This window comes from Apodemus sylvaticus, chromosome 18 (assembly GCF_947179515.1).
Source record: "Apodemus sylvaticus chromosome 18, mApoSyl1.1, whole genome shotgun sequence".
Lineage (NCBI taxonomy): Eukaryota > Metazoa > Chordata > Mammalia > Rodentia > Muridae > Apodemus > Apodemus sylvaticus.
In genome coordinates, this window is record NC_067489.1 from 64,013,969 (window position 1) to 64,026,496 (window position 12,528).

Below are 12,528 nucleotides of genomic sequence, written 5' to 3' on the forward strand. Positions count from 1 at the left end.
CTAAACAGAAAATATTCATGAGATGATAGAAACCTACAAGTCAGAAGTCCACAGAAGATGTGCATCAGGCTGAGAACACATTCACAGTTCTGGCCTTTCAGCACACTGTTCATCCACATCAAATGTCTCGATTTCTTCCTTAATGACTCCCATTTGCCTTTTAATGTTAGCCAAACTATCCCCTCCTATGTGATGCTTCTACGGCTGGTACCAAAAACTGGTTGACATTATACACAAATGTATTTTATAGTTCCAGTGATAAAGACTCACAATTTTTTTCTTGTCTTTTGGTTTTAAATTAGTTTCTCTTTTTCTGAACCCCACAATCATAAGTGTTGGACAATTACCCAATTTTGGACACCAGTTGTGAAATATTTGGAAATTTGTAATCCTTCTTCTCTTACTGTTATTTTCTCAGTGAGAAAATTATGTGTTTTGTTGAATCAGTCAACCAGGCTAGATTATAGACCTGTAATTCCCTTGGTTTCTCTTGTTCAAAAGGAAAGAGACTTCATCTCTGGTGATTAGAACACAGAAGACAAAGACAGATTCTTAGTCCAAATGTTCACTTCTACATCTTAACAAAAAGCTACTTCAATTTCTATGTTTCCTCAACTGTACTTAAAAATATAGTGTTTACCACATATACTTGGTGTGTTAATTGAATTTGCAAAAATGGTTCCAAACAACTCCAACTGTCATTTTTTCCATGTTTAAAGCCATTGTAAAGATTAGGTAAAGCCACAGGGTAAGTCCAATAGTGAATTATTAATTTAATATGGCTTCCACTTTGTCATCATTGACTGCACTAAACACAACAGCGTGAAGAAGTCAAGTGGAGACTGAAAATATTGAATGTCAAAAGAAAGAATTTAATGAACTATACTTAACTTTGCATTATCCACCCATCTTATGTCAAGCTCTTAGCTTCAAATTTAGTATGTCCTAGGGAGGGACAAAATGTGAGAAGGGTTAACAACGTTTGGAAAGGTTGGTGTTGTTTACTCCAATAATGAATTCACAACAGTTGTAGCTGCAGGCTTTGATGTATTACAAACTGTTTTCAAATATATCGTCTCATGGGGCCTTGTTGCTAACTCAAGGTATTATCTAGCAGCCCGATGACTATTTGGTTAGTCACATTTACCAGCCTATCATGACCTTCTCACTGTTTGGCTTTGCAGCCCTTTACTTCATTGGGCCCTTTAAATACTCATTTGTTTCTCAAGCAAATTGAGCTACTCCACTCCACTGCTCAAAGTAAATAGAATAGAAACTTGTGGAATCATCTTCCTCTCTCACAAGTGAAGCAACAACAGGGCAGTACAGCACATCAGCTGTTTCAAGTTCCCTAAATGAGTTTTACTTTTGCAAAACAAGCCCTCTGACTTCCCAGATTCAATGAGCCTCACTATGAGCAACATGACCAGCAGCCACATTTGTTGTAATTTTTTAAATATGTGGAAAAAAAGCAAGATATCAACCATGTATTACCTTAATCAAGATGCCAAATTATCTAACTTGTTTCTCCAGGCAAGCAGCCCAACGACAGGGACAGCTCCCAGGAGCCAGTCAAGGTTGTCTGTCTGTCCATCTACTCAGGACATCTGCAGGTAAGTCCTGGGCAAATTGTTCTATTCAATATTTCTTAGACCAGTATTTTGTACTTTTGTTTCATGACCTTAGAATCTATGTCTCCTGCTTCTGCTATATGCTGTCTATGGATGTAAATGCACACACACACACACACACACACACACTTTAGTTTTCCTTCAGTTTATCTTTACCAATTTCTGGTCATACTTTCATGTTCATCATTCTCTCTTTCTCTCTTTGTTTTCCCATGACTTTCCTTTCCATTCCCACTTCCCATCCTTTGCCTGTTGCCTTGTGTAGATCTTCCATCTTGCATGACATGTCAGAAGACGCATTTGAGCACTGTACCCCTGTTGTGGTGCTGAGCCATGCTAGAAAAGAGTCTGGTAAGAAACCAGTAAGACAAAATCCTAGGAGAAGGAGAAGGGTCTCTCAGAGATATGAACATGCAGCAGAGCAAGCAAAGGAGAAAAGAAATGACTTTCGCCTCCAGATCTCAAGTCCCAGGTGGAAAGAACTTGATATGGAGTCTTCAGATACATCTTCCACGGATGAGAGTCACTGGGTTCAGGCAAAAAGACAAGCCCAGGTTAAATTCAGACTGTCTCGGCGGAGGAGAAATACTAGTAAGCCATGTGGAAGTGTGGCTAGGTCTTCTACTCCTGACAGAATTGAACTTGTGGATCTGGGATCCAAAGGTGAAAAATACCAGGAGCTGACAGACTGTGGGAGTCACTCTTTAAACATCTGTAGAGGAAATGTCATAAGGTACCAAGAATGCAGCCATCCACTGCCAAGGGGGTCCTTGGTGGAGAAGACAACCCCAGGGAGCCACTCGGGGAGTAAAGGCAAATACTGCCGCCAAGATCCTCAGCTCTTGCACACACTTAGGCAAAAAGAAACTATCAAAAAGAGATTTTCAGAAACTGATTTCAATACTGAAATCCTGGCAGCTGCAGAAGGGGGCACGTGTGTGGATGACACAGGGCTCCAGCAGAATACCTCTACCCAGAAGCCTCCTGATGCCTATGATGATGGCTCTGATAATTTCGAAGTATGCAGGTCAGTAGCTGTAGAGAAAGACTTGATGCCACCCAAACACAGGTCTTCTGCGTGGGAGCTCAGTGTGTGTTTGTGAACTTCCCTTTAACGTTCATTTGTTCTGTTATAGATTAGGTGTAAGGTTAAACATTAAAAACATTAAAAACAGAAGACTATGAGAAAAATCCATAGGTACAAAAACATGGAATTGGGTTTATTCTCTTCATTTTATTATAGGACTTATCCTGGAATAGACATGGGCAAAGCAAATGAATTTTGTACATATTTTATCTAAAACATGATGGCAGAAGCAGTAGAAGTGAAACTGTGTGGAGATGTTCAGTACAGTACAAATATAGCCAAATTTCTGCAGCCTGAAAAGATAGTCAAGCTAGAGGTCCTTAAAGGTCAGCTTTTTGCATCAGAAAAATCTTCTATGCTGTTGGCTCCAGGGTGTTCTTCAGTTGTCTGACTCAGCAAGGTATCTCAAGATCCAAAGGACAGGGACACAGGTCCTGGGCTTGTTGGCAGGCTACCAGATACTCTAGGGAAGGGTAACCTCATTCACTTTACCACTAATCACATACTAGTAATTCCTAACCTCGTGTACATTTCTTAGCAACAAGACCATTTTATTCTGTTTGTTTGTTTGTTTGTTTGTTCTGTTTAATTTCAAAGCAAATGAATTTTTTAAAAGATAACTTAATGTTAATGGGTGCTTTCTATCATTGTAGATATGAGTAAGACAAATTTTAAAAACTCATATAGTACTAAGTCATTTCAATTGAATTCTGGGACCGAGTAAATATTTCCATTGCATACTGTTTGTTTTGTTTTGATTTTATAAAAGCTGAAATTACTTTATAAAAGCTACTGTTTGCATGCATGTAAAAGATATGAACTAGAGGATGTAGTCCATATTTACTCAGGCCAGGACAAGAAAAAAAATAAGGTCTATGTGAATAGCAGGGCAATTTGTTCTCTCGAAGTTGTATCAGACAATTACTCATAAAATGTTTATTTGTTCCAGCATTGAGGCATAGTATGCACTGGGCTGTATTCTGTGCATTGAACATATACAGTGTATGCTAGTTTGATAGTTTCTGATGTGGTAGCACTTAGAGTTGGGTGCAAATCACAGACACGAAAATTATTTCACAGTTAGTACATATTTACCACCACAATGGAGGATTTGGAGGTACATAACACAGGGGCTCAAATTACTCTAGAAATCAGAGGGCAACTCAAAGTAAAAAAAGGAGTTGACGGAAGAAAGAAGTAGGAAGCTGATCCTGCAGAGAAAGCTTCTCACAGGCAGCCAAGGGGAGAGAGGAACAGGCAGGAGTGTGACCGTCCAAGGAACCGAAAGCCACGAGTGGTGAGTGAGGGGAGTGGATGGTAGAGATTCCAAAGAAGAAGTGGGATGGACCAGAATTGTCAAGGCCTGAAAACGTCCTAGGAGATTTTCAAGGTTTAGAAGTAAAGGGAGAGGCTAGGGAAATGGCTCAGTGGGCAGAGTTGCCATGGTGAAAGAATGAGGATCTGAATTCAGAGCCACAACACACTTAAAAGCCCAGGTGGAAGAGCATGCACTTAGAGTCTCAGCATTGAGGAGGACCCTTAGGAAGGACTTTATACAGGGTACCAGGGAGCCCTGGTCAGCCATTCTAGCTAAAGCAGTAAGCTCTCAGTACACTTAGAGATCCTGTCTCATAACAGGAAGTAAAAGGCCAGCAAAAATGGTTTTATGTACAAGGGTTCTTGTCACCAAATCTACAAACATGAGTTCAATAAGATGCACATGATGGGCATTATGGAATGACAGAACCAATTCTCCTACATTGTCTTCTGATTCCCACAAACACACACAATGGAAAGCACATACCTACACGTGCACGTGCACACACACACACACACACACACACACACACGCACACATAAATAAATAAATAAATAAATAAATAAATGCCAGAAGATGCAATAATTATTTTTAATAATAATAATCAACTGGAGGGCAACTGGGAGAGAAACTAGGTATTGATCTTTGGTTCCACACATGAATGTATATATACACATTCACACATACATGTGTGATGCACATATAACACACACACACACCACCCACACACACAGTGCAAGAAAAGTGGAATTATATGATTTATATAGCAATGTATGCTTCATATAATTTTTGAATATGATGACTATGTGTCTTTGCTGAAAGCTTAAATTATTTCTTATCTAAGGTCCAGCTTAAATCTCCTGATGACATTTCCCAAATCTACCTCTAATATTATTTAATAAATAACACTCATAGATGCAAATTTACTGGCAAGTGTAATCGGGGAATGAAATATTTACATCTAGAGCCAGAGTGACAGGTTCTCCTCCTTTATAAGTATTTCTTTAGGGGGACACTTCCAATGATAAGAGATTCACTTAACTTAGACTTCTATACATGCCTGTAAGACCAACGGACCTATAGATGTTGTTTTCTGCTGTGTGCATAACCAATTATGCAACTGCTATGAACTGCATAGAATAATAGCTGAGGACCAAAAATGGCAAGAGACTTGACATTTCCTTTAGCTAGTCTGTTGTCTAAGTGGGAGACACTGAATGTACACCTGAAAAGTAGAAGTTAAAGAGAACAAAGGTTAATTGTAAATAGAGCAATGCTTCAGGATTTTGAAGAAAAAATATTGTGATGATCTAAGATGATGCAGAAATCCTTTTAGATGAGCTGCAACTAAATCCAGGCAAAGTGAACTTTAGATAGAGATGCATGAATATAATTTCAGACATTCAAGTTGGTACAAATACCATTAGGTGAGACAGAGTTGAGGAACCAACATTGTGCACTGATGTTTCTTTGAATTTCTATGGGTAGATTTGAAGAATTATACAGGCTAGGACAAATTGCAAAGCATTTTGAACAAAATACGGAATCAATGCAAGTTGTTTAGCTCTGTTCTAAAAATCTCTGCTTTCCAATGGCCTCCAAAAACTTCTTAAGTTCTTTTAGCCTATCTTCAGTCAGAAATGATTCATCATGGGCTTTCTCATACCCCATGGGGAATCTTCATGATATTCTTTTAAAGAATAAAAATATTCTAGAAAAGGGGAAATCATTTGAAATGTAAATAAAAAATATATCGAATAAATAAAAAAGAATAAAAATATTCCAATGCAAAAATAAATGCAGAAAGGCTATGGCTAAATTAAAATAGACTAGAAGAGGCACATAGAAGTCACTATATCCCTGTTCTGTTCTGTTAACAGGAATTGGTGTTCAGGCAGAATTACTCTGCTGTGAATTAAGTAAGATACAGTGATAAAGGTTGGTGAATGTGGGAAAGAATGACATGGTGGTAGTCCATTAAGTAAATAGGAATCACCTTATTTGTTACGTCCAGTGTGAGCATAAGACAAAGGAACCTGAGATACTGGTATTTATAAATGTAAAAGACAGTAGAGGCCAGTTGACTTGAGAAAGGTGTGATGAGTTCCATTATAAGCAAGCCGTTTGTGATTCCAAAGGTATTCCAGCGTTGGTTGTCCATTAGTCAGTCAGCCCTGGACACATACACAAAATAGCATCACTAAATGGACTCAATAGTTTGTTCACATATGCGTGCCTGTCTTTGTGTAATATATATAATTAAAGAAGAGATCACAAATTTGAGATAGCGTGTCACCAGAGGAGTTGGGAGGATAGATGGGGTAATCTAGATGAAGTTTTCATGTATAAAACTCTCAAAGTATATACATACATGATAATAGGCATGTTGTTGAAACAGAACAGTTGGAGCTGATTATAATTTTTCAGTAATTGGTAAACTATACTCTATAAAATCAAACAACTACATATCTATAATTCACATAGGTTGATACGATATACTAACAAGAGAAATTAATGGTTGGAAAACATGGAAAATCTCCTCAAGGCCCAAGAGGATAGAAAGATTTGGGAATCATTCTGAGAGGAATGTCAGATGCCTAGAATCAAAAATTAAATCTCTACAAGTGACACTGTAGGAGAGATGCTTCCAGATGGATCACAGACACCATGTTCCCCTGCACAGGGAGGAAGAAAATGGTGAGAGAAGCAGTAGATGCCTGTGAACTTGTAGTTCTGTTGCTTCAGACATGCAAAGACAGATCTTGCTTTAGTCACAACCACGAAGAAGAAGCAACCCCTGAGCCCTTCCTCCTTTTCTGTTCCTGGCATTTGGCCCCCATGTGGACACCATATCCTCTTTCCCATACTAGTCTCAGCCTTATTCTGAACAAGTATTGCTATTAGCTAATTATAATTTGGAAATTAAATCATCATGTGGTTATGCCTATTGTGAGTACTACTGAAAAGTTGCCTTACAGAAAAATTAAATCTAAAAGTAAAAGATCAGAACATGTTGGCCTATTGTTGAAGTTTTCAGTGGTTTTTACATTAATCTCAGTAGGAAGTACACAATCTCTAATATGATTTCTAAGTCCTCACATGGTCTCAGTGTGAGACCTGCCTCTGCATCTTTGGTATGCACCATTAACTATGACCTACCTGTACTGATCTGCTCCTAATTCCCTAAAAACATCTAGGGCTTTTCTTTATATAGCCTAGATTAAGACCTTCCTCCTCTGACCCTCAGCAGACTGATTGCTAGTCACTATTTCTCAGTTTAAAAGTCATTTCTCCCAGGATATTATACTCAACTCCTAACTAAGAGATCTTTCATAGTCCCGTGACATATTTTATTTTAATTCATTTTTAGAGATATCTGTACTTTGTTCATATTTAGTTCCCTCCATACATACTACTCTTTCTCATTGTCCTTAACCTCTTATCCCTTTCATTGGTTTCCTTCTTCATACCAAATAACCCCTCCCCTGCCTTACTCATATACATATACACATGTATTTCTAAATTTAGAATGCACATGTAGGAGAATACACACAGCATAGTTTTCACTGCTAAAATGCAGCTATTTTGTGATTAACTGCAATCTTTTTTCCCTACCATTTGCAAAGCATCTATACCTTGGAGATACAATAAACTTCTCAACACAATTTTTTAAATAAATTTAAGGAAAATATCCTTTTAAGCCACTGTTGTTGATTAGGTGAAGTCATAGAATCCAGTTCTGGGTAAGCTTGCCCATTACAAAATTATAAAGGATTCTTGAGTCTTGTGGTTCTAAGACCTTAACATGAGTCTACTAGAAAGTTTCTTAAAACATGGACCACTGGTTATTTCTAGAGTCTTCTGAACTCTGGTGTTGAGACCATGAATTTTTATTTATGGGGTAGTCCCAGATGATATTGATGGTTTAGACAAAATATCATGTCTCAAGAACCATTATTTTATGTCATAGGCCTCTTCATGGTTTAGATGGGAAGAAAGTGGAAGACAGGGAAGCAAAAGATAAGTTTGGAAAGCTGTTAGACATTTGTGGTACATTTCTTTGAAATCTGACCCAAAGCATAACTCAGTTTCTTTCTTTTTCACAATCATAGACTTATATAGTTGAATCATTACCAGAAACCCAATCATCCTGGTTAGGCTGCTGCTTCCATTTCAAAGACACTTCCTCAACCCAGTCAACCCCAATTCCTTCTGAGAGCCCACAAGCTTCCTGAATCCTGCTTCTGACTCTTGTTTCATCTATGTTCAATGTATTCATCCTACAGCAAGTCACATCATTTTATTTTCTGGACATTGCTTCTGTTCCAGGCCATATTTCTCAAGTCTACAGTTCCATTAAGATTCTTTTTATTTATCTTTTTCAGTTCTAGGGACCAAACCTAGGGACCTATTCACATTAGAAAGCTACATGTTGCTCCTGCCCACAAGTGATACATATTGATTTATAATAAGTGGAAGCAGAAAAGGAAGCCTTAAGCGGGGCCTCATCACAGATGTTTGTAACATTTAAGAAGCTGAGGCAGGATGATCATGAGTTCAATGACATCCTGAGATACATATAAAAGCCCTGTCTCAAAAATCAAAAGGAAGAAAATAGTGTGTTAACTAAAGAAATACTAAATCCAGGTATCCAGATAGCTTCAGGGACTTCAACCGCTCAAACAATGTGACTGTTTTCTTGCCTGTAGGATGACATTTTTTTCTAGAGACATATAACATGTACATTGAAAAGGGGAGAGTTTGGGTAGACAGAGATAATGACATCAGGTCATTAACAGTGTTCTAAAAGAGACAGGATATGTTCCCAACTCCTTGAAAATAAATCTCATGTAAGGAATACAATCTGCCTGGCCTAGGTCTCATGTATCGTAACGTCAGTAACAATAGATATATAGGGAATAAAGCCTTTGAGTAGAAAAGCTATATTTAAAATGGAGCTAACAACACTCTCTGGGATATTATTGATCAACAAAATGATATTTCAACAGGAAAAAAGAGCAGTGTTAGTAGCAGAAGTGGAGAAAACTTATGATAAAAGTGAAAAAAACAAACTAGAATAGGATAATGCACGATTTCACCACCATTAAGTGTGTTTTTTTCTTTTCTTTATTGTCTTCTTCAAATGCTCAGACTTAGACATGCTGCAATTGTCACCTCATTTTTCCCACTCACTGAAGCCTTTCCAAGAGAGCGTGGCCCACAACAAACTTTGCTTTCTTCAATTCCTATGGTGAATATGGCATACCTATACTTGATCAACCTAATTTCATGTGTATTTATTCACTGTTCTCCCTGTGTTCTTTGAAGATAGGACTGTATCTAGCATCCACGTGATGCCCTCTACTACAACAATTGTTACATTGCTCAAGAAGAACTGTTGAAATGGCTTCCACAATCACTGAGACCTAGGAGGACAGGCTTGCATAAACCAGGGGCATGATGAGAACTGAATGCACCGTGCAAAGCAAGTCAAGAGTACTGAACCCCTTCCCTTATTTCTTTAAAAGGCCAAGCTAAAGGGGAAAGCTGAAGGCCTGTGATAATTCCTAAAGATGTCTTGGCTTACTTGACTTGGCTGGAGTCAGAAGATACTCCATTGTAACTTTTATCTATATTCTGCATGTTCTCATTTTTATTAAGATGGTCGAGAGCCAGGCCTAGGAGCTCAGACCTTTAATCCATATGCTTGTCAAGAAGACGCAAACAGACTGATCTCCGTGAGGTCAAGGCCAGACTAACCTACATTATAAGTTCCAGAGCAGCCAGGCCTCCATGGTGAGACCCTGTCTGGAATACATGGCCAAATAGTAGCAAAGGAATCTTTTAGAGCAACAAGACCACGCTTCTTAAAAAAAAAAAAAATATTAATCTAACTTCTGGACATTGAGCCTGAGAGCCTACAAGAAGTATATTTTAAATTGATCTTCATAACCATTCATTAGTTATTTAAACAGATATTACAAAGAATTTGTAAAGCACTGTTGATGAGATGACTCAGTGGATAAAAGCACTTGAAATCAAGCCTGACTTTATGAGTTCAGTCCCTGGGACCCACATGGTAGAGAGAGCCAAATCCCCACCCACATACGCAAATAATAGATATACAATTTAAAAATTAAAACATGTGACTAAAATGGATGGTAGATAAAATAGGCATATCTTCTTTGCTCTCCAAGTAGAAGACAACATCATGGGTATGGTACATATAGATCTATAGAACTTGGAAGTTTTGTTTGGTCACTTTATAAGACCTTTCCCAAACTAAGGACATTGGTTATAGAGTCAAACATTCAATAAAATTTGAATTTAAGACAAGAAATAAAGGAGCGTTCATTGGGACATACTAATACTACAACGGTATTCATTTGACTGAATATCTCTGAACTTCAAATTCAGATGGACAGCTTATGTATTCTCTTAAGAGTAGTAAGAGTAAATAAGGGAAGATAGACAATATTCTTGAAATCATGTAAGGACTCCGGACCATAAGCATGACTACTACTGTATGTATGAAATATAATTTGCCTCAACACAAGCTCATTCAAGTAGAGGCAGAGCCAAGGAAGGCAGCCGAGCATGAGCCTAAAGGAATGACATCATACAACTTTTGATATTTTCCACACTTTTGCATATGCCGAATTAGATTAGGTAGAGATATAAAAGCTAGGACAAATGTGATGCAGGTAAGATTTCTAAACTAAAGTAACACTTTGGTGAGTAGTTTTGTACTAGAGAGTCAAGTAGATAAAATATAAGCTTTTCATTTTGTGTGTGTGTGTGTGTGTGTGTGTGTTACACGTGCGCCATGGTGCACATGTGGTAGTCATAGGCCAATTTGTATGAGTTCTTTCTTTCCTTCCACTATGTGTGTTCTGGTGTTCAATTCAGGTTGTTGGGCTTGACAGTAAGTGTCTTTTATTGGCTGAGCCATCTCACTGGCTCTATAAAATTATTTTCGCCATACTGTTTAAACAATTATCAATCATTAGGAAGATTTGTTCATGATTCCCTCACCACCTAGGTGCTCATTGACGATCCTAGGAACATCAGCATGCGTTGCCATCTTCACTTCCTTGAATGTGCTATTTTCTCTGGTACTCTTCGTCTTTCTTAGTCTCTAGTTCTGAGAAGGTTCTTGAAATCTGGCTCTTTGTATTTTTCACCTGTTGTTTCTGGATTTGTATTCAGTTAGTGGTGGGACTTTGTGCCTTTCTTAGTACAAATGAAACCAACTGTCTATTATTGTCAAAGTTCTTTGCATGGTTGTCTTAGTTACCTTGTACTGGTGTGACAGACACCATGACTAAGGCATTTTACAGAAGACATAGTTTACTTAGGGCTCATAGTTTCAGTGGGGGAGACCATGTCCATCATGACAAGAGCAGGCAAGCAGCAGGCAGCAGGCAGGCAGGAAAGGTATTGGAGCAGGTGCAGGGAACTCACATCTTATGACACAACCTTCTCTTTATGATAAAGAGAAGGGGAATGGGAATAACATGGGCCTTGAAACCTCAAAGCTCACCCTAGTAATGTACATTCTCTAACAAGCCCACACCTCTAATCCTTCCCAAACAGTTCCACTAACTAGGAACTAATAACTGAAACACGTGAGTCTATGCAGGACATTCTCAGCCAAATCACAATGGGTAAGACATATGTTATTCCATCTGTAGTGTCGGATTACAGAAGGTTATCCTATGTGATGCAATAGGAAACATTCATTTCTAAGAGATAGTTAGTGTTAAAGAAAACTCAAAGGATCTGCTTTCTTCCTTATGTCTTGGCTTTTGTTTTACTGAGTCTTTGGGAAGTTAAGAGCACCCTTTATCCAGTTCATCTTAATAGCAACTAAAAGAAGTGCAGTGGTTCACGCTTAATATCCTAGCACTTGAGGCGTGGAAGCAGGAGGATCAAACATTTCAAGGCTAACTTCAGCTGCCTGCAGTGTTTGAGAACTACATGATAGCCTGCTGCAAACAAAGAAACAAAATAAAACAGCAGCTGAGGCGGTAGAAACTACCTGTGTAAATAGTACTGATGACCTTCCAGAGGCACAATACATGGAAGGTATTCATGAGAGTCAGGAGTCTCCTTCTCAACTCTCCCTACCTGGGATGGTTCAACTTAGGAAGGGTGAAGCAGCCTTCTCTTTGCTTAAGTCATTGTGTGCGGAAACAAGCTGTGCACAGCCGATGAGCGCACATCCTGCACTCCAGGTGCCTTAGCACTGTTCTCTCCCTTGGAATGAGTGATGGGAGTCATTGCAGCCCCGGGGTGAAAACCCAAATGCATACACTGCTTCTTTACCTCACAGAGTAAAGATTTATCCACCGAGAGGACAAAAACACACGTGCAATGCTACATTTTAATGCTATAAGTGTTTGGTGTTATTTATCACATTCTTTCAGCATTTATCAAAACACTTGTTATTTTCAATGAAATACATAAGGCATATAAAAATAAATCAAAAG

The 12,528-nt window shown here is 38.4% G+C and overlaps 1 protein-coding gene across 1 annotated transcript in view; it reads left to right on the top strand.

The window, feature by feature from the left end:
* The first annotated feature begins 1,273 nt into the window (after positions 1–1,273).
* Positions 1,274–12,528, top strand: part of Marchf1 (membrane associated ring-CH-type finger 1) — an 83,636-nt gene continuing 72,381 nt past the window's right edge. The window contains exons 1-2 of the mRNA XM_052162132.1: positions 1,274–1,613; positions 1,897–2,658. Coding sequence (XP_052018092.1) covers positions 1,402–1,613; positions 1,897–2,658 — 974 coding nt within the window. The 5' untranslated portion in view covers positions 1,274–1,401. The remainder of the gene's footprint in view (positions 1,614–1,896; positions 2,659–12,528) is intronic.